Source organism: Cryptotermes secundus, unplaced genomic scaffold (assembly GCF_002891405.2).
Source record: "Cryptotermes secundus unplaced genomic scaffold, Csec_1.0 scaffold1274, whole genome shotgun sequence".
Classification (NCBI taxonomy): Eukaryota; Metazoa; Arthropoda; class Insecta; order Blattodea; family Kalotermitidae; genus Cryptotermes; species Cryptotermes secundus.
The window spans coordinates 385,991-410,941 of NW_019718632.1; the positions used below are offsets into that span (position 1 = coordinate 385,991).

General features: G+C 45.3%; 1 protein-coding gene across 9 annotated transcripts in view; it reads left to right on the forward strand.

Annotated features, from left to right (window-relative positions):
• The first annotated feature begins 65 nt into the window (after positions 1 to 65).
• LOC111863225 (solute carrier family 2, facilitated glucose transporter member 1) overlaps positions 66 to 24,951 on the forward strand; it is a 53,793-nt gene continuing 28,907 nt past the window's right edge. The window contains exons 1-5 of one of the 9 annotated variants that reach the window (XM_023849357.2): positions 15,279 to 15,306; positions 16,797 to 16,822; positions 17,408 to 17,440; positions 18,107 to 18,166; positions 18,505 to 18,525. In XM_023849357.2, the coding sequence (XP_023705125.1) occupies positions 16,811 to 16,822; positions 17,408 to 17,440; positions 18,107 to 18,166; positions 18,505 to 18,525 (126 nt within the window). In that variant the 5' untranslated portion in view covers positions 15,279 to 15,306; positions 16,797 to 16,810. Of the gene's footprint in view, positions 4,300 to 4,719; positions 4,769 to 8,242; positions 8,321 to 9,541; positions 9,748 to 15,278; positions 15,307 to 16,318; positions 16,447 to 16,796; positions 16,823 to 17,407; positions 17,441 to 18,106; positions 18,167 to 18,504; positions 18,526 to 21,532; positions 21,639 to 24,951 lie in introns of those variants that run through there. The other 8 variants (XM_023849365.2, XM_023849383.2, XM_023849375.2 and 5 more) reach the window with 8 other exon arrangements.

The window sequence follows — 24,951 nt, forward strand, 5'->3', positions numbered from 1 at the left end:
TATTTGTTTTGTCCTGTACCCTACAGTCCATGACCCCATTTCCTGACAGTCAGTACATTCCACAGGCCCACAGGCTGATGCTCTTGTGCATTTGCAAGCTGCAAGACATCAATCAGTATATGCATCCTGGTTTGAAAACCATTTTTGGTCGCAGAGTTGAAGGCAGTGCTGCATCGCACAAGGTTTCTTGTTAAGTAGTTTCCTCTGCCATCATCTCTGCTTGTGGCAATGCATATTACAACACTGACTCCAAATTAATTAATTTTTCATAAGATGTGCAATGAATTTGAAAGCTCTGTTAAATGTATGGGTACAGGAAGTGAAACTAAGTCACTGCCATTAGCATCCACATATCTGCAGCAATGTCCTGATAGTGTGTAAGAGATGAGTGATCCAAATAGGAGGAGCATTGCAAGGCTAATTGAATGTGATCCAGTCTACTCTTAAACGTTAAACCTTGTCAGCTGTCATTGGATTATTGCATTCACAACACTTTCTTTGGTGTAAGAAAACAAAATCACCTTCTAGCATTCTGTAGTATGAAGCCTGTTTCACTTATTGTGGCATTTCTGCGACTCTTGAAGCTAGAATTTGAACAACTGAGGGATTCAGCGAAGTGTCAGAATGTCAGGAAATGTAAGAGTTTACTGAGGCCCAAAGTGAGCGCTCACACAGATTGCCTGTCCTTGAATCTTCAGATATGAACATTTTCTTTTCAGTGAGGCTATGCACAGCAGCCACTTTGAACACCATGTTCATTGCAGTGCACTGCGGAATTCGAGAGATCTAAGTTATGTGGTGATAAAGATTCATGTTGTGGTCTTCTGAATTATGATGCCGTGTAGTCTGGTAGGTACGTCTGTCATGAAGGCGGAGGCAGTATGTTCCTCGAGTGTGTTGGTGCATACTTATCAGACTGCATGGTGTCAGAACCCAGAAGACTGCAGTATGTATGTTTATGTCTGCTTTTTTATACAAGACAAACATAAGTGCCCATTTTTCATTGAGAATATGCCTGCTTTCCTTGTCACTATTACAACTTGCAGTAGTTAAAACTACAAAGGGAACATAATAGTCATATTAAGAAATAAAAGCTTATGTGCATATTTGGAGTGAGGACTCAAAAACCTTCCACATCACTTTGACATCCATGGCTACCATACATATATTGCAAGAGTAAAGATTAAATTTTGTAATATCTGTTGGATCCTATCTCAAGTATGTGATAGAAAACAGGACTGACAAAAATGTTTTTTTTATATATACATTATTAGATGTCTCTCGAAAACGTTCCTTTGTTTCTAGGACTGTGGGTGTGGAATTCCAATAGTCTTCTGTCTGTATTGTACTAAATCATGACACTGCATTCTCAGACGAGTCATTTTTCTTTTAGGGGAAATATCAGATCAGTGTCCATAATGTTTGCAGTCATCACATCTCAATTAGCCTTGTAGCAAAGCAATTTATTTGTCTCAGACTGTGATATTCTTTCTGTGATCTGTAACCAATCCAGCATCATGGTGGATATCTGAGAAATCTCAGATGATTTTAACTGTGTAAGACATTTTTATTAGCTTTTCTCTTTGCTATGTTTTTTATTGGTTTTATACTGATGAAGGCCTTTATTTTAAGGCTTGTGATTTAACAAAGATACCTGATTTTGGGGTTTTATTATTAAATATATCAAGTGCTTTACTGAGGCCAAGGGAAGATGTTCCATGGACCAACTCCTTCAATCTCCCTTGACTTATACCCCGCAGCCCACTCCAGCATACTTCCCTGCATCTAACTATTCTAACATGAATGTTGGTACTGATAACCACATGATGACCTTCACTAGCAACAAGCACTTTGTGGATTGAATGGGAATACAGCAGGCAGGCACTGTCATCCCCACCAACCATGGGACTTCTTTCTGTGGCCTAAGTATAGTTCAGAGTGGTTTTGGATGTAAGAGATTTTTATTCATGGTGTACTCCAGCTGTGTGACAGCGCTGACATCATGACGTTGACATAGAGCTTGTAGTCTCATACAGTCCTCTACACAGAAAATGAAGCAAGTATATTCATATTTATGTTATTCAGAAATGAAATTAAATGAATGAACTCCAAAAATCAGGTTCTCTACCGACAGACTTTTGGGTCAGTGTTAGTGATAATTTGTATATTTATAGTTTTAGAGGAAATTAATATCATCAAGACTGATAAAAATAACTCAGGGAGATTTATTAGGGTTCAGAGAAATGCACATTTTTAAAGCTTGTTCCCATTCATGTAGGAAGAGCTGGAGTTGTCCCGTCTTTACATTAGCTGTGTTGTCAGCATGCCGCAGCAAGTTGTGTGTCAGCCTTGCACTTTATAATATTGTAATCAATTAAGGGATGTGCCCATGTTTGCTCTGTGGAATTAAAATTCCCTGCTTTTTATGTCTGTTTTGAAACAAAGCAGTGGACAGAGATGTTTAAGTAAAATGGCTGTTGAGTTGCCAAGTTACTGTAAGTCACTTATGCAAATTTTCAAAATATAGGAATTCTTTAAACTTTTTATATTGTGATTCTTTTAAAGTTTGCAGAAATGGTTTACAGTGCTTGGGAACTTTGTGGCTGGATCAGCAGTCTTGGTATTGTAAACTTGATCTGTGCACATTCCGTCTCTTACATGTTCATGGTCAGTCTGTAGGATAAATTCAGAGACGCTTTGGCTGTTAGCTTGGCTGGTCACTCAGCATGAACGAGCACATAGGTGGGTTTATTGAGCCTTGCTTATGAATTATCCTGATTGACACATAAGGATACAGTCACTTGACAACAAATTGATGTGGCCCAGTTAGTAGTAAAGAAATGCTGCTGTTGTCATCAGAAACCAAATATACTGTTGCATTATACAGCTAATGTGAAATGGGACTGCACCGGTGGAAAGTGCCTTGTGATTATGCGACTAAAGAACTCAGGAGAATGTAAATGTGAGAGAATAGCATATAAACTGAAATCTTGAGTGCTTACTGCTACAGGTTGAATAGTATTACCATCTCTTTAATATTTTTATGAATTACTTGTGCTCTGTAAAGCTAACGTTCTGAGAATCAGCCATATCAGGTTATGGCCTCATTGTCTATGCTTCTGATAACCTCAGTGGCATGTAACCTCAGTTACATGTTGTCTTTACTAATTCAGGGCTGGCAGAGCAGATCTTTTGAACTGTGCTGTAGATTCAGTTTTGGGATTGTTCTAAGCAGATGTGTTTTGAGGAGGAAATAGATGGACAGTAATTTGAGTTTAGTTTTGTCTGGTATGTTTGATTTGTGGATCACAAGTTCCAGTCATCATTTTCTGTGCCACTGTCTGCAACCTATTGATGGAACCTCACCAGAACTGTTCCCTGTACTGCAGATCTGCCGTGTTCCTCATGTGATTGCAGTAGTCCATTTTCTGAACAGTGTACCAGAAAAACATTTATTGAATGTGTAAAGTGTTAATGGATAGGGCTGAGTGTTACCAAGACACAGAACAGAAGCCACAAGTTTTCTCTCTCTTTGTTATTCTTTGACTTTTCTTCTTTGTGTGATACAGTTTGAGGGCTTTTCTTAAGACTCCGAGGACTGATGTGCCGTGGCTTTGTTTCTTTACTGTTTTGATCACTGACATGTCTTGGGTATCCCCCAGAATTTGAGGATGTCTTTGCATAGATCCTCGTCTCTAAATTCTCTTGATCTTCATATCATAGAGCCTTGCCTCCATAAACATTTGCCCTTGTTCTCATACAGTTTGGTTACTCAAAAACCCAACTTTCTTCTCAAAACAGCTCATCTCCAGGATTTGACCATGTTCACATAGAACCTTGTCTGCAAAAGTCCATCATTTTTCATATAGAGTTTTCTCCAGAAACTCAACATTGGAATGGTTTGGCTAATAAAGTTCATATTTGGGAACCTTGAGGTCATAGTGAGGTTGGTGCACAGTAGTAATGTGTATCGCTGTCAGTGAAAGGCTGTTAGAAATATTGGGGAGCAATAAATGTTTGTGACCCATTGCACAGTCACAAAGCCTTCTGCTGTAGCACTAAGCACTGTGACAGTTAGATGCTACTGTCTGGCATTATAATTACTGTGATATGGAAACACTGGTTCTACTCAAGAGACTGGACTCTTATCAAAATAAGGTACGTACACAATTTTTATATTTATGTGTGTGTATTGATTTTGCAATCTGTGATACAAAGTGACACCCATTCTTTTGCTCTCTTTTGCATGGCAGTTGCGTCTGGATTTCTGGCGGAAAAGAAGAAAGAATTACTTCTTAGGTATGTGCAATTGAAAAACAGTTTTTCTCTTTCATTATGTTTCTTTGCTTTCAGTTAGTAAACACTGCAAAATGTAGCTGAGTAGCTCATGTGCTGGACATTTTCCACCATCATGTTTTGTGCTGGATCCATTGGAAGGAGGTAATGTCTGTCGCCAGACTGGAAAATAGAGATCACTTTCATCCGATGAACCCAGCAGATCAAGTGCTGATATATTATGTGGTGACAGAATCAGAGGCAGCTTATTCAAAACTAAAACAGTGGAAAATGTCCAAAATGTGTATTGGTTTAGTATTGCACTATGATCACAGACCTGTGGGCTTACATTCACTCAGAGATTCCAGAAGTTTATACATTCCTCGCAGTGACGTGTAGTTATGTGATATGGTGACACTGAAGTTCTTGCCTCCTGTGTTCCAGAGAAGCAGTGTGAAAGGATGGAGCTCTCAGGACTGTCTCTTCATGCAAGGTGAGCAAGCAGTGTGGTGTAGTGTGTTGGATTGTGATATTCTTCAGATCTCCACGTCATTAATCATCCTACCATTGACAGTGTGTGGTCTCGATACTGACAGCTTCATTAACTAATGAACTTGGAAGAGTGTCTGAGGTGTTGCAAAGGATGCTAGGCTCTGTCTCAGTGTTAGGCTGGAGGAGGGGTTGAGTAGCTACACAGCCAAGGGAACCTCATGACGTCCTGACTATGAAGCAGGACTGCGTGACATTTGCTGTCTTCATTATCTGAATATTGTCAAGGGATGTTTCCATGTGTGCCAATCCTTACTGTCTTCCTGAAAGCTTTCCTCTTCTCATGCCCCACTCCAGTGTTGTCAGTCTGTTAGCACACACTCAGCATCCATCACCCTGCTGGTGATAATATATCAATCATGTTTTTAAATATTTGTTTCATTTCTGTTCCTTCTGTGTGTTCAGATCTGTGGAAGCTCAATTCTTCTCAAGAAGTCTGTCTTGTCTTACTGAGAGTACAATATTCTGTGGAAATGTTATGGGCACACAATGTACACAGGTGTGCGGTAGTTGGCCGTGTTGACTCTCTCCATTGCAGTTGCTTATTCATTGCAGATGTTGTCAGTCTCCGGTCCTGACCTTCGCATGCATGTGGCAGCAGAGAACAGTGGTTTGTGGCCATTCAGATACACGGTGTATCCAGGATCAGTTAGGACTCATTTTTTTAAATTTTGCCCTGCAGTGCCATCTGTTGGCAAGTGACTCTCATAAACCTAAGTTGCACTGTAATATCTTCGCTCTCTGCCTGTTCATCGCCCTACCACAAAATCCCCCATGAATGCATTTGACTCAGCTCAAATCTTCACAGTCTTCATCTCGAGGATGTCCTTGCATACATATGCTTTGTGAGCTTCCAGTTGTGTCCCTCCAGAGCCTGAGGTTGTCATGACACAGGGCCTGATGCACTTACTTTCCCTTCATATGACATGGACCACACAGAAAATGACATGTCCATCAGTTCTGTTGTTGCATGTATTCCTTGCAGTGGGAACATGTTTACTGAGCCGTTGCCTAGCAATGATGAGAGGGATATACATACAGACACACATACTGGTGGGAGGGATTTATAAAGGATGACATTGAGATGAGTTCAGGTTCCATGATATTCATACCAAGTTCCATAAAGATTGGCTCAAACATTCAAAAGTTGTTAGGGGGACGATACACAGACAGCGTGATCTCATAAGCCTACTTTTATTTTTTTCAAAATAAGCAAAGAGGTCATAAATCGTTTCTTACATAGAGCATTGTTGGTTGCTGAATACATAGCAACAGTTAAATCAGTCAGTCAGACAGGCAAGGCCAGTCCTGGTGAGACTACAGGTGGAGGTGAGGTGGCCCCTCATAGTTAAATGAAACGTAAGCAAAATTGTCATAACCGTTTTCGAGAAAACCGCCAATTTGTATTTTGGGACGCCAGGTTTGTAACTGGAACATCAACCTGTGATACGTGAACTCTTGTATGAAATCTGTTAATGCGTTAATGAGACAGACAGACCGACAGCTTTAAAGGGGGACTCAAAGGTTGAAAATCCATCAAAATCTCGAGATAGGATTTTTTTAGAATAACAAAGATTATAGTTTGTTGGTAAAAATTTTTCATTGTGCTTAATTAAGCACCCCATCGAGATGAGCTGCATGGGTACTTTACTCCCGGGGAAAGTCCCCCCCCCCATGCCCATTGTATATGAGGCTGGATGTGCCCTAGAGCCGGTCCGGACTCGGCAGAAAAGAGAATTACTTGTCCCTGCCAGGAATCGAATCCCGATTCCCCGATCTCCAACCCATAGCCAGGGCACTGAGATGACGTAGCAGCCACGCAACAAAATTAATTTAGCCCAGCTGTTTTCATTGGGAATTTCTGTATACCAGGTTTCATAGGAATTCATTTCGAAGAAGGTCCTTAGCTTGTGCGCAGAACTGTACCAGCACGGCGACGTTGCATGTGCTGCGCCATTCATCACTTACACACTTGAGTGGTATAAATACTTGCCACGCGACTTGCGCGTCACCAGAAACTTGGCAACGCACTGTACAGTGTTACGTAGGCTCCACCTCCGGAGGCTGGATGTTGTGATTGGTTTTCCTCAGTCTCTCCGGACAACTGTTGGGATAGTAGTTACTGTTTCTTCCCAGTTCGTATTACTTATGCAGTCAGGAAGCAGCCCGCCACCGAGCGAGTTAGTTCGTACTGAATGCTGGCATGGCACCTTGACCTACGGCCCCGACTTTCCTTTCATTTTAACCCGTATCACATCTGCGATCGATTTGCGAGTCGTTAATGGCGTACAGATGTCAACATATTTGGCCGGGTTCGCCCCTTGTTGGGGATTAGTCCTCAGGAGTGTTCGGTTTGCGTGGAGGGGGGGGGGTTGAGCAAGTGGCAGCGCCCCGGGTGAGAGTTATTGTGGTGGTGATCGAAATACGTGATGTAAGCCGGATTGGAGTCCACGGTTGTCTGGAAAAGAATGAACGCATGCATATTAAAGGTTAAGGTTTTCCAGGATCCCAAGCAGGTTGACAGCCTCGGTGCCAGTCTTGAGCAAATAGAATGCCCACTTACAGACTTAAATTACGTAATGCAGTGGTTTCTGTTTATCTCTCTGGAACTCTAAATTCACGTAAATATTGTTTAAAAATGAATTTCCCAACTCACAGAAAAGCTTACTTCTTCGTTACGAGAACTACGTACGCTGGTTTTATCTTTTTTTTTTCACGAGTATCACACGAAGTACACAAATATACCGTGTGAGCAAAGTGCAGAGTTTTGTAATGTTGCGTCAAGTGCGTTGGGCCCCATATATGGGAACGGTCGTTGCAACTCGCGCCGCCACTCGAACATCGCGGGCTGGAGACTCTTCTGGTTAATAGTTCCGTCCCTTCAGCCGAATAGCAACTCAAATTGGGCTGCTACAGGTTTCTTTCCGCACCCTTCCCAGTTTATTATTCACTGGTCGTCCTACCATTCGATGCTGTGTAGTCTCAAATACTGAGAGTATCCCGTCCAGTAAATTGCTGCTGGCCCTCGCCAGCATAGTCGTTCTTGGTTCCTAGTCCCCCAGGACTCGTGAACCATTATTACTCTCTCACGACTCTGGGAGTCGTGCAGCTCGTTAAAGAAACAGTAAATAAACAAAGGGCATGTGCTAGGCAAGGTCATGTACCCGTACGTGTTGCTAATTTATGTTCGCCCCAATCCGACTTTTTTTTTATTTAAATCAGAAGTCTTCTATTTTCAAAATTCTGACATCACATTTTGTTGCAAGGAGCAGTCAGTTGCTTTCGTCACCAAAATCATTGGTTCTGACAAAACCGGGGTTCGATTTCGATTCGCCTTGTGTTATCGGTGCTCGGTTTGCGGAACGCCTTGTGTCACCTTCATTTGTGCGTTCTTATTTTGGCCCTGGGCCCGCGAATGGTTCTCGCAGAACTCAAGTCGCTGTCTGGCCGCGAAAGTGTGCGCTAGTGCCCGTAAAGTGCAGCGAAATTAGTGCAGGTTTGTATGACATCAGTAAAATCAGTTAACAGTGGAATCTTGGTGCAGCCACAAGAAATGTAGTCACGTCACAGTCTTGGAATTCAGGAAGCGTTTGTTCCCGTTTTGGTAGCAGAAAACTACGTTGCAAATCATTTTCATGAATTACATAACAAACACCAGGTGGAACAGAAAATTTCATCTTTCAGTTGTTTTCATAACAAAAATCAACGCACTGCCGTTTTTGTAGATAGTGTTTTGCTGTTAGTGAACTGGATCTGTAGAAGGAAGAGTACAAATCTAAAACAACTAACTGCCAATCTAGCAAGCCGTGCTATACCCCAAACCGTTCGACAGTTTAGAAAGCTTCGTAAACTTTTCGTTGTTTTGTGTAGGCAGTTGTTTCTTTGGCTTTCTGCCTGTGTAACTGTAATAACCGGTTAGAAATGTCTTCCTTTGTCTTGGGTTTCTGATACAGGAATCGGTACATAAGGGGTGCAACAGGTTCGCAGAAGTTTGATTCGTTTTTGGAACAACATCGTTACCCCCCAGCGTTGCTTCACCATTGGAAACGCCTCGAAACAAAATGAATATTTATGCTCTTTATGCTCATATTAAGGAGAGAGGGTAAAAAACTCGAACGGAGAAAATTACATAATGAGGAACCATACGTTATATATATTCTTGACCCCTTGTTTTTTTGGGGGGGGGGGATCATTGAGTCAAGAATGGTGATGAAAACATAACATTTTGGCTCGAAAAGCACAACGGAAGAGACAGCTAGGGACTGGTTCGCATACCGGGGGGGATAACATTAATACGTAAATGCGATAATGTGAAGTGGGTTGAGTGGAGCCCGAGTGCTGCAGCAACGCGTCTGGCCGTACATCTTAGCTATTCTCGTCCCGATGCGCTTGGTGTTTTGGCACCTGGCCACCTCGAGCTTGTGAGAACAGTGTTGGCCCTGTTGGGTATGGAGATAGAGCTCCACTCATTCTTAACGTCAATCCTACATAAAATTAAATTATTTGCTTCACTCTCCCGCTCTCATCTATTTATTTTTGTCGTATAGAACATTACTTGGTAACGGGAACTGTTCAGTGCGATATGAAATATGTTTTCCGTTCGGATGGTGTTTCACATCGATCACCCGTTTAGATCTAATTACGTGTGTAAAACGGAACACTTCACCAGGTTCTCTGGATCCCGCAAAAGTATATTTTAATGTATGATTCTTTGTAGAGGCGATGGATCAGGAAGATTATGGGGTGGGCTATATAGAGGAGGACCACCCCCTGCGACCCCAGGCGGCAGCACAGTCGCTCGCTCTGCTGCAGGTGCCGGACAAATCCGGACGACGTTCCAGGAATACGTCTATATCATCTTCTGTGACTGACCTTGACGCACCCATTTACACGCGGGAAGACGTTCGGTCCACGCAGCATCATGTGAGTACATGCACCTCATGTTCCGATATACACGCCTCATCCTTGTATTCAGCCATTGTTCTTGCTGGGCTTCATAACAGAACTGAGCATGCGCGAAAAGAAAGTGTTCAGTTCTTCAGCAAGTGTTGTTTCAAGGCAAGAATTTCGCGCCATATTCTGGCAAATACGGCATGTACTGATTTTTATTAAGTCCCTCCTTTAAGACTTTAATTGATGTTGTGTTAATACAAGCTGTTGAAACTCTGACCTGGCAGAGAATCGAACATTTCAGTCAGTAATTTTATGATGCCGCTGATCTCACTGAAAGCCGATGTAGGCCTGTTCTTTATTGCAAGTTGGCACACCCTGTATAGTATAAGTTACGCTGTTTACTCGAGTCTACAGTTCGTGAGTTGGACGTGTCATTTGCTACGTAATGCACGTAATTGATTCGAATGTCTCCCGCTCTCTGATTTCTGTTCGATCGCATTACGCTGTGAAATAAGGTTTCGAAGCCGTATCCTTTTGATTGATGCAAGTGAGGAGTGATGTCACACGGGAGTACTGAACGCGATGCAAGTTGGGGGTCTGACCAGGTCATATCTCTGTGCGCGGTTCCTGCTCCTTGTCACTTACGCCCCCCCCCCAAAAAAATTGTCACGTGTTGAATCGCCTGATTCAGAATTCTGGGGAAATGCCCTTCTGTATCGATCATATGCGCAGGGGGGTGTGTAGGACGTCTATTGTTTTGCGGTATTATCTACACTTATTGTTGCCAGGATTTATGTATTTAAATGCCTGTAGTGGCCCCGGATTCGTCATCCTTGCATCCCCTTGTTCTTCCTCTATAGGTTCATAGTTCCATGCCCCCACCAGCCACCCGCTGCACATCTCCTGATGTACAGTAACCCTTAGAGCAGAGTACCACTTTCTTTAACATTAAGGAACCCCACATTATGGTTCTCACAGTAAGCAACACTTGCCGGTTGACCTACGCAATGAAAACATTGTGACTTTTCTCTGAGGTAGGGTAAAGTTGTTCCTTTGCTGAAGTAATTAAACAAGAAGTCACGAAGACGCGTGGGGTAGTGGAGGCGTAGCTCCACCATTCGTGATCTGGGCATTCACTGGAGATGAGCTATCAGCTTCACGCCCCGGCTGCTTTACCCCCTGGGAAAGAGCCCCCGGTACCCATTGGATAGGAGGCTGTGTGGGCCCCAGAGCCGGTCTGGATGGTGTGGAGAAGGGAAACATTTCTTGTCGCTGCCAGGAATCTAACCCAGGCCATCAACCCCGTGGCCTGTCGCTATACCGACTAAGGTATCCCGGCTCCCTTTTCTCTGACGTAGCAACTGAATTTTGCAACATTACTTAGATAAATTTGAACCCTCTAAAGTGGTAAGGAAATTGGGTGTGTGTTTGCGGACCGGGTTCACCTGACTCACGGTTGGGTACAGTTGCGAATTCATAATAATGTTCAGGTTCTGCATATGGCTAGGAATTTACTGACCATCTGAGAAACCATCAGCTTCCCAACGGAGCCAATATCTGAGCACTGTTTCCCCTTGTGTAAGGCTGCGTGCACTACATACACGGAGGAGAAGTTGCCGTACGTTCCCGTGACACATTTCCGCTGTTGTTTCGAAATTCCTGTTTAGGTGATGCATACGGCTCCCTACATGGGGATCAGTCAAACGTAAGGTCTGTGTCGGCATCCATGCTTAAAGCGGGATTTGTGCTGGTACTTTGCCGGGCGTTCTCCGTGCGTTAGCCAGTATCACGATATTTGAGAGGCGAGTTGAACAGGACCGCCCGCCTTCCTTCTGCTGTCCACGTGGCTGTGGTGTCGTGGATCTCCGATAGAGGTTCTTGGTTCGCATCTGGCCACAGTAACGCGAAGCCTCGTTGGAACTTCACGGTACTCGACTCCGATGGCTCCGTAAAGCGAAGCGACAAAATATGGTGAAAAACGGACTGGCACGGCAGACTTTTGTACTTGTGAAAGCGTCCGTCCAGCTCCCGAAGATCTGTTAAAATAAACTGCACTGAAGCAGTGAAATTGCTTATTTGTTACGAAACTCTCTGCGTATAATCATCGTCGGCCAACTCGATATTGGCAGGTGTTAATGACTAGACACGGGGTTTGGGTTTACTGAACGTTGAACACACACACACACACACACACACACACAAAGTCTTCTGAACCTGTTACATCTTCACTAGTCTTTGCTGGATAGCGGCTTCTATTCTAACAGTGGATATTCCTCTAGTTCCGGGCTCACGTTCGCGCTGGCTGGCGACTAATTAACTTACTTCACAGTTACTTTACGTCTGGCGGTACACCGCCAATCAGTTGTCTCGTTATATAGCCTCTTCATGGACCGCGTATAAAACACCGCTTCCGACAGTTCTTCTATTGTGTGTGTATTTGTCTCTGCATAGACGTTGCCTAGCAACTGCCGTCTCTTCTGACTCTTATATTCTGCCTTTCAGGCGCCATGCTACAATACTATTTACCACCGTAGCGCCTCATAGTGATTGCTTTATGAACTAACCATTTGCCAAGCAATGAAGCAACGATGGACATAAGACAACTTTTCCACTGAAACCGGTTATGGTCGCATAGGAACCAAGCCAGAAACGGAGAAACGGATAACATTGTACAAAAGAGTTTTACTGTGAAATTGTCAAATTTTCTATCTGCGTGATTGGAGATGAATTTTTGTATCACTCCGCGCTGTTCGGTACTGATGGACTGTGCATGACTGGGGCCAGTTACCTCAGCCATGTGATCCAGAATGATAAATAATACCAAGATCGCCCTTTGACAGACGCTCTCGATGACGTCACACATTGGCGTCGTTCAAGCGCCGCTGCTTTTGGATTCGGAAGCGTCACGAGGTACCCCTCCCGCCCGCAACTCAAGCTACAAGAATTCACAGTGCCTATTTAAATACAAGTACTGCTTATGCTTGCGTAATGGCGGGTCTGGTCGCTCCGCTTGTGTTAGATTCGTACTTCATCGTTCTGGGCTGTTGTGATCCGTCATGGCGTCAGACTTTTGGATCCGTGTGAAGGATGTGGCTTTGCGCTAAACGTTTTGGGGTAAATTATGTAAATAACAGGAACAAGTTCATTGGCTCATAGGTGTCAGGAGCACAGGCGAAGCGCAGTATTTCAGGATTCGATTCGTACCTTCACATCTCTGTTGAAAAGTGGGTCGGATGGTTTATGAAAGCAATAGTTTCCTCTTCTAGGAGCCAAACGAAGCCCATAATAACGCTCTTTGGGCCTAATGCAGAGCTGTTGCCAGTTCGCTGAGAAGTTTTGAACGCACGCACGCATACACACTGCAGACAACTTACGGCCTGCTCCATTTCTGGAGCACTTTCACAGAGGTCACACAAAGGTCACCGTTTGGCCATGTCAGGAAGTTCCAGAATAATATACGGGATGACGTCGCATTGAGACGTAGTAAGTGTTGGAGTGTATCGATTTGCCCCTGACCCCGCTCACCGGAGCGCCCACCGCGCGGGCCGCTCGTCANTACGAGCAACAGTGACATAACTCTGAACACAGTTCCGGAGCAGAAGTAACATGAGTGACGCAACAGTAAGCTGTTTGCCTATCGGAATACAGAATACTTCCTCGTTTTATGTGTGGTTCATTCGTTAGTAACTATGAAATGTTCCTCCTACACAATTGTCCCACATTGTCCACCACAAATCCCACTTGACTGACATGAGATCGAACCCGGGCCGCCGCTGTGGGTAACTACCGTGATTGGGTTTCACTGAACTGTATCCGAGAAGTGAACACTTGACGTCTGTTCTCGCTTTCGGGAACTTCAGCTGGCGATGTCGCTCTCGAAGGCCGTCAGGAGGAGCAACGCGAAGAATGCGTCTAATCTTCTTGTGCTTCTGAACAGTCTTCGGTGTAAATGTTTCAGCAACAGAAGGGAACAGTGTCTGGCAGTTCTGTAGCTGCTTACCGGATTTAAGATCCATTTTTAGCCTTCTTCCCATATTTTGAAAAAAAAAAATGAACGAGGTTTTGCGTGTGTGTTTGTGTGTGCCCCACCCTATCAAGTTCTGATTGCCTGAACCAATCTTTATGAAATTCGGTATGTATATCGTGGCACCTGAGCCCATTTTAACGGCGTACTTCGTAAATCCCTCCCATCAGTTTGTGTGTGTGTGTCTGTACGTGTGTCTCTTCTATCGTTGCTAGGCAACGGCTCAGTAAACACGTTACCGCGGCAACACAATTGTTGCAGGCGTCGTTTTCTATGCGGTCCGTGTCATATGAAAGGAACGTAGGCAATTCTTCCCAGAACTGCTTGTAATATTATGCAGCCATCTACGAGTACATTTCCAAAGTGGCCTCTTCATTTTAAGTTTCATAACTAAACTTTGTTGTGCATTTATCATGCCAGTCCGTGTTTGTAGGTTGAAGGGGCAGCAGTGTACCCACACATGTGCCCTTCTTGTTGGAGTGGGGGTCAGTGCTCCGCGTCCCGGAGGGGGCTGAGCTGCTATTGGCCACTTGAGCGGGTGTGTCTCAGAATAGCTACTGCGCAGTTACAGATCATTTTTAGGGTTAGAAACTACAGGGAGTTTCAGAACTGCAGGCACTGCGCATGTGATCTCGATGTGTGACTACATCTTTTGAAATGTGATGCCGTGTAGCCTGGTAGAAGTTCACCGATGTTTCGAATAAACCTATATGGAAGGTAACCAGTTGGAGTCCCGGCCTGCAGTCTGGAGTCTGGGTGTCTCACCCAAACGTTTCCATTCAAAATACAGAATTAGGGAAAAACAGGCCACGACATAACTCAGTTTGTGTTCCCCAAAAATCGCATTATTCGTAGTAGGGCGACAAGTCACGGGAGGGTGTTTTTTTATTATTATTATTTAACGTCTACTGCACGGGTTACGCACAGTGTTAACGACAGAGAACGGTTAAGTTGTGAAATATATGGAACGAAGTGGTCGTGACTTATTTCACCCCTCCAAGGAACAGAGGTGAATATGTGAAACATTTTCTTTAACATTAAAACGCTGTTTAACCCACAGTGTGTTTATGTGTCTCGTGTATTTCTCGCAGTGAACAGCAACTGTATCCCCAAACAGCATTAGCCGGGTGGGCTCTGTAGCGGTGACGTAATGTGTTTCCTGTGAGGTGCGAACTGGGTTTGTATATATTGTTCAGGTGAATTTGAGGCTGCAATTATGAGGGTGTTATTGCACATGCTAGTCAGTTTTCTTCTGTGACTTCCTTTAGACATTACCTGGAAAGCAAACGGAACGCCTGAGGAGAACGACGAGAGACCATAATGCCTGTCGGATTTGTCCCCCCCCATGCTTTGAGGTTGGCGAGACATGTTGCACGCAACCTGTACATGATGCCCTCGACGTTCCATCCTCAAAGCCGCTGTACTGTAGCACGAAACCCCCTGTGGTACGTGGGCGTGTATTGCGCGGGGGTTGCTCGTGACGTCAGAATATTATAAGCGGGCGTACGACCCTTAGCCACAGTAGCTGTAAGGTGACGGGTGTGAGCGCATCGTCAGCCCGCCAGGTGACTTGACCCTTCATCTCTTCCTTGTAACTGTGTGTGTTGTTTTGTGTTCGTGTTGTGCTGTCTGCTGCTGTGTTCATCACCGCGGAAACTAAAGCCTGTTACTATAGAGCAGATGCGGGGTAATCGAGTAATGTAAAGTCACTGCAGTGACCAGATACGGTGTAGCAAGTTCTGGGAAGAACCTGTGCGGCGTAGCAGAGAGGCCAGGGAGCGGAGAGCTGTGAAACATAACCTCAAACATGCACACATCCGCCGTTGTTGATAATGTGGAGGTGTGCGTGCGCCTGTAAGCAGACTTCACTCGCTCGACTGACAGAAGTAATACGTTTCTGGAAGTACAATAAACCCTCGCTAATCCGGTTGCAGTCAATGCAAATGTCGGATAATCCGGATCGAAACATGAAAAATTCTGTTCACAATTGAGTGCATATTTTAAAAGACACAAAGCATTTAGGAGCAAGAGGGCTTTCAGACTGTGTTAAGGCAGCTGTAAAGACTGAAATCACCCAGGAAAATGTCCCAGATTGGCTTGAGCTGGATGAAGGAGACCCTAGATTTCAGCTTCTGACGGAGGGAGAAATTGCTTCAGTGATTTTCACCAGCACTGCCGATATTATTAAATTTTCCACTTATTTTCTTTTGTCTCTTAGGGCGATCTTTTGCTTCATTAATCCGGATGACCTCTTCCCCCAAATTAATCCGGATTAGCGAGGGTTTGCTGTGCTGTTAGGATGACCCCCCACTGGCATGACCCCCTTACCAGTTCGACATCGACCGGTCGGTCGTCAGGTGGGTGGATCCAAGTGCTGTTTGAGGGGTGAGGGGGGTAGTGTCCGTAAGAGCCCAGTGGCAGGAAGCTGACTGTGATCTGGTGCACACGGGATCACGTGACGCAACGTTATCACTGGCGGCCACGGCTTCCCGTTTGGGGGTGTCGCTCGGAACACGAACGGTGTACTGTGGCATTATCTTCGCATTCAATGTTATCCGACTCGTTCCGGCTGTCGTCGGATTTCTGAGCGACAGTAATCAGATTCATAATGCAAAAGAGACTATATCCAGAGTATTTTCGTTGCTAGGCAACCATTTGATGCATAAAGCGATCTGTGTGTGTGGCGAACATGGACGCGAGAATGTGTAAGTGTGCCATAAGATCAGCAGTTTCATGCCTGTAGTTCATTTGGGCTCGCGTTTGCAATTGTTGCATCACGTTCCCGCGGAATCGTGAGGTGACCATTTATATCGCTGCAGGGCTTAGGAGATTATGTCAGATCTGTCTCTGTGACGTGATGTTCAGTCTCCTTCACGATTTGGCGCCCTCGCAAGTTATCCGTAAGCTAGAAGTCGGCATTGCAAATTGCAGACGTGAAGAGTCCCAGTTTTCCGATCACTCATGCAGGGTTCCAGCGGTCACTGGGTCTGCTTTTGCCTAATTAATCTGTTTTGCTTCCATTCACGCTGCTTCTGTCCGTCGGGATGACGGGAAGAGAACTCAGGACTCATGGACACGGAGGTGAGATGCTGCATCATCATATGTTAATATTTATATTTGTTCACGTCCTTTGTTCCTTTATTGCTGTCCAACTTCACAGTTCTTCACAGGCACTACCTGCTTCGTTTGGGGGGGGGCACTGCGCTACAAGTCGAAAAGTCGCGGGTTCGATTCCCGATGAGGTTATTGGATTTTTCAGTTGGCCTAATCCTTCCAGCCACACTATGTCCCTGGGGTCGACTCAGCCTATAGCAGAAGTGAGTACCAGGAATCTTCCTGGGGGTAAAGGATGACCGGCGTGTGAGGCTGACGACCCCACCGCTATCTATGAGCCGATTGTCTAGAAAATATGAGAGCCTCAACTGCCTGTTAGAGGGATATCTTTTTACTTACCTGGTTCATTTCTCCTGTTACTTTTGCCCCTATTTGTGGTTTTATAAGGGAGCCAGAGCCTCTGTCTGCACTTGCGACAGCAGGTAGCGGTACGGACTCTGTAAAGGTATACACGTATGTGTAGCTGTTACAGCGCCCAGTCATTTGCTTGTTTGTAACTCATTTCGTACCGAACTGTGACATGTACAATTTTCTCTCGCACGCTGCCTTCAGAAGGAGAGGCCCGCCCCGGAACTGCTCGCAAAGGTAAGCAGCTGTGTGCAGACAAAAGGGAGGCTGTAGTCTAGAGGCTTCTTTGTTCTTTTATCTTATTAGAGTTCCTCTGGGGCGCGTGTTCCGGCAACTTGAGACTTCGTCATCATGTATCATGCCCATAAAATTGGTCCAGAATCTCAAAAACGCGAGTTCTGAACCGATACTGGTCAGTGACGAGGAGAATCCGAAAACATTCCAAAGTATGGGCCTACACCTCAGCGTAATAAATTTTCGTCCGTTTTAAGAAATGGCTGTTGCAACGGGAAATGTAATTTATCGTGTATAAATTATCATTTTGAATAGTTATAAGACAATGAATATGTCCAGTGGTTGATAACATTTTCGTCCGAATTTAAATATTTTTAAAAAAATATGTCATCGGACAAGTTTTTAGCTTATTTCTTTGGATGCTGCTAGTACTGTTCCCACGGTCGCCATGTTGGAGTTAATAATTTGCTGCAGCGGTTTAAACTGCGTCGTGCAGTGACTGACTTTCTGAGTTTTATGATAATCGACCGATTTCTTGACAGATTATTATGGCAGCATATCCTGATGACTTTCCTTCTTTAGCTTCAAGTTTAGATGTGTAAGTAACCTGCGTTTGTTACTGTCAGTGTGTGACCATGTGTGATGTTGTTCATGCTGCTATTTGGACAGTCTCCAGCCGAAGGAAACGGGAAGCTTAGAAGTCCGGTGGCAGGGCCGGCCACCACTAAGGTAACTATGAAACCAGAATCTCTCGTGTGAACTAAGTCTGGTAATGAGGCCTTGCGTTTATGTTTTGTAAGCAGTCATACAGTCCAGAGATGTTCTGGTAACACAGGCAGTTATAACCGTATTTTGCGGAATTCTGGCACGAAAACTGGAAGATGGCGCTGTTTCAGAGGGTAGTCCGGTTGCTGTGGTCAGTTCACTGAATGCCACGGCGCTTAGGCACCCTCAGTGCCTGAATGTCAGCCTTCGTGACATGTGAGCCAAGTTATTTTGGCTTGCTGAGAGCGAAAGTTCTATTTTCTGTCCCAATAATGACACACGATTTGTTTACATGCTCTCAGCTTCCCCGGGATGACAACCATGTAAGTGAGACATTGTTACCGCACTGTTTAGTTGCCTTTGTTAACAACATCAGCGCATGCGTAGCAATGCACGGCATTAGTTTTAGCTCTCTCAGTGATATTTGTCTAAGAGTTTTATAATTTCAGTTTGTGTTTTCTTTGCGGAGTATGCACAAATTAACTTGTCGTATCTTGCTGTGTTGCTCATAATGCAGGGGGTGGGGCAGGGGTGCCCACCAGGTTGCCTCAAAATGCAGGAAGGGACACACAGTTTGACAAGCCCATAGCAACAAAGCACTTTCAAGCCTTAACATCACGTACAATGTGGATTTGGTGAAGCAACGGGCCACCCTGCGTCGCGGGTTCTAGCCAAGCAGCTTTATGTAACACCTCTGAAAGAGAAACGACGCGTCTCCGCTCCCAGCGCCGTCGGTATGCGACGTGATATATGCACGTTCTGACCTGAAGATTGAAACGCATGACACGGCACTTCTGCGGCACTTCTGTGCGCACTCACCACCGTAACTAGCAGCCTGTGTCATTAGGCGGGACATGTAGCACGCGTGTGGAAAGAGATTGTTTGCGAGTTACGTGTTTTTTGCCACGCTGTTAGTATGTAGACTCTACAGCGCTGAGTGGTAGGATGAATCGGAAAGGATCTGGAAGAAAGTGGTCTTGGCCTGACCAGTGTACCATCCCTGCATTTGCCATGAGGGACCGAGGAAAATCACGGAAAACCTCAGTCAGGATAGCCGGTGTCCATGCCAAGATTCGAAGCGGTTACTTGCCGCATACGAATCTAAAGAGTTTCCGGGATTCCAACCCACTCGGCGATAACCGTAAGTGGGAGGACAGTATTGCAGTATAGTGTGGAGATGTGAATTGGTTCAGGGATTTTGTGAGCACTGTGACGAACCATAGGTTTGCATAGCAACAGGCCAACAGAGCACCAGCTATGTACGTGCATTTTGTGGTTTTCTGAATTGACACTTCACTGCCTGTCAATGCAACAAAGTCAACGTATAGGCCTACATGCATTCCTTGTTGCTACATGTTTCGGCCACACATGGGCCATCATCAGGCAACACTTATTGTTCGTAAGATATTTCCATCGTATCTTTTTGGCGGCTAGTTCAGTATTTTTATGTCGTGTACTTTTGTTGTGTATGCTTTAGACAGCGCTAAAGCACGCATTGATAGAAGCCCCTACCTAGATGTCTTAATCCAGAAGACTGCAATTTGAATATTTGATTTCTATGTAAAAACTTGAAGGTTTTTTCGAGAGTTAAAAAGTGGTGACGACTAGGTTGTTGCCGTAGTTCTGATCAGGCCAAACTGTGGATCGCGAGCCTAGTGCGACTCTTGAACCGTTCATGAGGCTCACCGAACAGAACACGCCCTCTGCGTACACACCCGTTGCCCGGAGAACGTAGACCCAAACACGTGCGCTGTCAGGGTCTCCTGAACCTCTGGCAAGTATATCGTGACATGACGGGGCTTCGCTGAACACGTTCCCGCGGCAACACGGAATGCGCCGCTGTTGGACAGTGAATTGTTTGAACACGTTTCCACGGCAACGAATACGACTGAAGAAGCAATGCAGCGCATACAGAGTCACGTCGATTCCTAGGCAACGCCTGCAGAAACGTTTCCGTTCTCGCGGCAACGAACTTCCAAAGCACAGTAACAGCGAAGAAGGCGAGAACTCTCCTGTTGAAGGAGGCGATCTTCGTACGGTTCGACCTGAACTGACCAACAGAAGAGAGAAGTGAAGTCTTTATTTTATGTGGTGTAGTTACAGTAACCTTTAGAGTGTTATCAGTGTTCGTAGTCGCGAAGTGTAGGACTGAGAGAACTGATTGTAGTTCCGCCTGGTGAATATCCAGTAAACCGATTCATCTACTCCGGAACCCTTTAATTACTTGTCGCGTTATCAGGATAAGTGACAGTATCATATGCAGCTCCAATGCGCAGTAAGTTTTACTAACAACCTCTAATTATAATTTGATGATAACCACAAGTGTGCGCTCACTACAAGACCCTTGTGTTCCTCTGTAAGCCAGTCCCAGTTTTTGCATTCTTCCTTGGGTATCATTTAAATAATTTCGCATTAAGTTCATACGAATTGACGAAAGTTTCTCAGCCAAAGTGATATGCAAGCATTGCAGCAACGGTTCGGTCTTGGACGCGAGTAAAGTTTAATTTCATAGTTCCGGTGTTGTGACTGAGTAAGTCCACGGGGCTGAGCCCTTCTTGAGAAGCCGCCAGTCGAATTTGAATGTTATTCTAGCTGCTGGGTGTTGTGATAGTGAGAAGGAGGTACTTCTGCTTGTTTCAACATTTACGTGTAGTTGTTTATGTAGTATGGCCTTCAAACTTTTGTGCTCAAAAGATTGCCTTGAGAGCTGCGCATCTTTCATAGATCCTCCAAGTTCTTACTGGCACCATATTGCTACTGGTGGTAAACTCAAGTTAAATAATGCAGTAATGGGGTGGCACGACCTTCACACCGAACTACAGGGGAAGCTGCGAGAGGTCACACCCAAGTCCAGGTTGCAGAGAAGTTGGCAGCCATGTGTGCTGCGTCAGGGTTCGCTCTTGAAGACAATTGGGTAACTTCTGTTATGTCATCGTTAATGCAAATCCCAAGGCAAGCTCAGCGGTGAAGAGTCCCAACTATCCTAATGACTCCATTTATCCAATATAATTTTAGACATGGCATAATCAATCCTTCCAGATCTTTCCAATTCATCAGTCGACGCAGTATAGTCTGGTACTGATAGCGTCATAAGGTAAAGTAGGAAGTGTTCAGAGATCGACTCTGATCCCTCAGGCTGGGTGTCCTCAACCCCTCGGGCAACCTTCTGGGGTAGTTTGTGTGCGGCACAGCGCCGCCCGGACGCATGCTACAATGTCTCTCGGAGCACGGAGGTTGACATTGCAATTGAATATAGAGTGGGAGGGGGAAAGCTATTAGCAATTTTAAAGAACCGGTTCCACTCCCCTCCCTGACGGTACAATCGCCCAAGTGAAACTCGTCTCCCGTCAGTCCAGTGTGCGCAGTCAGATCGACAGGGATCGCATTCAGTGGGCCGTAAGAAGCTGCGTCCGTTATGCCGAAACAAGCGACTCAGGTACGTGGCCAGGTGGCCCAGCTTGCATACCGAAACATTCTTCTTTGATTTGTATTCTTGTTGCTGTATTTTTTCATTTAAAAGGAGGAATGTTTCAGTAACTCCTTGAAGTACATCCGAATAATATACATATAACTGCAGTTCGAAGCTCACAGGACACGTACTTCTTGTCCATTTTGAAGGTCAACCGCTAAATGGAATTAGGGAAATAATCGCTGCTTGTTGGGAGATTTGGTGCCAAACATGGACAGATTTCATTTGTATTTAAACAGCATTAAGATGTTTGTCTTTGTGTTGGAGAAGAAGCATTGTAACAGATCTGCTCAACGCGTTGCCAGGCAACAGCTTGTAAACACGGTCCAACACGCAACAATAGAGGAAGCTGTGTTTTCTGTAGATTCAAACGATGCTGCAATAGACTGGCTGGAAAGCGCTCACGTAATGTGTTTACTGTAGGTCCATGTCCGTTCCGCGGCTATATAAGCGTGACAGTTCGTTCGGGGCAGTTACTAGTCAGCCGTAGGCTGGAGGAGTGAGTCCAGAAAAAATTTTAATTCCGAGGTTCAAGAGTGATTGAAGACGAAATAACAAGAAGACTTCATAGTGATTTGAAATGCCAATTTCTTTGTTGAGATCCGTTGCTATGAGACTAGTGGAAACAGAGTCCTGTTGCGTGTGCAACGGTGGACCGGAAAGTGTGTAAATAGAGACAGCGCTATATTTATGTGCAATTACTGGTGCTGTGTATCAGGAGTAAATAAACCCGTTCATCAAATCCAGAACCCATGTTATTAGTCACTAATACACGTGACAGTATGTTTTCTGTGAAGTAGAAAGTGAATCTTTAAACTTTAGTTACATGAATTTGAAAGGGGAGCCTTGGATTCTTGTTGTTTTTGAATGCATGGACGGAATTATCAGGACCAGGGGCGGGTAGACCCCAGCGCCTCGCGGCATCACCACTGCCGGCACCAGGAGCCCGCGATGTGAACGTGTTGCCCGTGCCCCGAGCGTTTCTGCTGATCTGACTCTGCACAGGAGCCCCTACTCACGGTGCCGGGTGGGGTTGGCGGTGAGAATTTGAAGTGCTCCATTCCTCTGTCATGTTGGAGGTATGTCGTAATTAGATGTGGAGTAAGAACTACTGCGGTTGCTGATTGGATTTAGGTGGCTGGTTGTCACAGAGTTATAACTGACCAACTCAATGGCACATTATTATTTACTGCAGTTGGGTGTTCATCCGATGGCAGTAGAACGTACACTGACGCAGATAAGGAAGTTAGGCTGAATGTAAAGGGAGCAATACAAGACAAAGTACCCAAACATATGCAGTGACTATGAGTACACACGTTCTCACAGCGGCCTGCTGTGCAAATAGAGACACGTAAACGTCCAGTCATGCACTCCACTCCACTCTGTCAGCGCATTCTCACATACTTGAATAGATGCGTGAACTTCTGCGTTATGGGGGGTGTGCATCTCGTGTGTAAGTTCGCGTAGTGGATTCCATGGACTTGTCACATGCTTGTTATGCTTACATATACTTTCATTCATCAAGGGCTCTACAACCCATTGTTGGACCTTGGCCGTTTTTCTTTCAGTCTCGTAATCCTATACATAGTCGGTAGGACTCCTTGGATGGGGATCAGCCCGTCGCAAGGCCGCTACTTACACAGAACAACACGAATAGAATAAACGCACACAGACATCCATGCCTCGAGTTGGATTCGAACCCACGATCCCAGTGTTCGAGCGACCGAAGACGGATCCTGCCTTAGACTGCGCGACCACCGCGATGGGCACATGTAATGCCACATAACTGAGAATAAGGCAAATTGGAACGAAATAATAGCACATGTGAAAGTCGCTTGACGCGGAGCGCTGCTGGCTGGTTGGCCAGTCAGTGCTGTCAGCTCTGGGCCCAGTCGCAATCTCGACACAGGCGAACTTCCGATCAAAATACCGTAAGTGCCACATGTCTACAGGATCTCTGTCGCGGGCCTCAGTGGGTCAGCTGCCCCCGTCCGGACCTGAAAGGACACGTCAGAATTGTGTTCAAGGAGACAGTCGTGCTTCTTGCAGTGTCGGGCGGTGTGCTCAGATGCGCTGCCCCAAGCTAAGTGGCAGTTAGCATTGTGGTAAAGCCTGTGACATTTCTGCATTCCCGTGTTAGTCGTCAGTATCGAGACTGTGGCCTCAGTGATGTGCTCTGCAGCAGCCGCTGGAGAGGAGAACCCGACCCTGTGCCTCTTTGCCCAATACAGACTCCAATTGACACAGCGGCAAGGCGGGAAGACAGTACAGCAGTACAGTCGTGTTCAGTGAAGCAGTAACGAATTGAAAGAAAGTGACGTCCACCCACAAAATATGATACACTTTGCAATGTTTTCAGATGTTGTTCACACTTTTCCTTGACCAACTCGCATACAATGTATAATCATTTGAATGTTTCCACCTCCCAACATTTAGCGACATCCTCCGTTGTGCATCACCCGGACGTGTATTGAGGACAAGGACGTCTTTTGTGTACGCCGTCAGCAGAAGCTGCGGCTGCTGTGAGATGCCCGAAGGACCGCACCGAATTGGTGGCGGACCCTTCAGAAAGCACTCATTGTTGACAGTATGAAGTCATGGAAACGGACGTTGGTTTTAATACAGTTGTTAATGGGTAACAGATTTACTGTGTAGCCTGATATTCAACGAAATTTGAAAATGTTCATGCTAACATACGATAATTTATGCAAGTAAAGTTGACCGCAATCGAAGCAGGTTCAGGGGCTAATCTGATGAACGCTGAAAAGTTGTTGCAGTCGACTGACCGGCTCCTGAAAGGCCGTCAAGGTCCCGTAGGGCGGAGGGGCTTGAGCAATGGGCGGCCTTCTCGTGTAGCGGAAATGGTGTCCACATTGTGGGGGCGTGGATTCAGCAATCTCACCATGTCGGCAGCTTGATAGCGTGTTATTGTGACGTGGGGCACGTATGTTGTTTAACGACGCCATTGTCAACGGTAGAATTATGTAGGGTCGCAAGGTGAACTGTAAAAGATTTGGGTGAAGCGGCCATTACCGATTTCAAGACGCATTTGCTTCAGAAAGGCTGCAGGTAACCACGTTAGCCTCGCGACGTTGTGTGCCAAGATTCGAACCCGGTGTCCGCCGATTACAAGTGAGAAGTGCTCCCGCTACAGCGCCTCGTTGCATGGGGCAAACAAACTGTTGTACATGTCGGCGTCGAAATCTCAGGTAGCGTCGCCTTTCCTTTCTACAGGCAGTGTCCCAATATCTAACTGTACGGTGAGGTGCTCATTCATGAA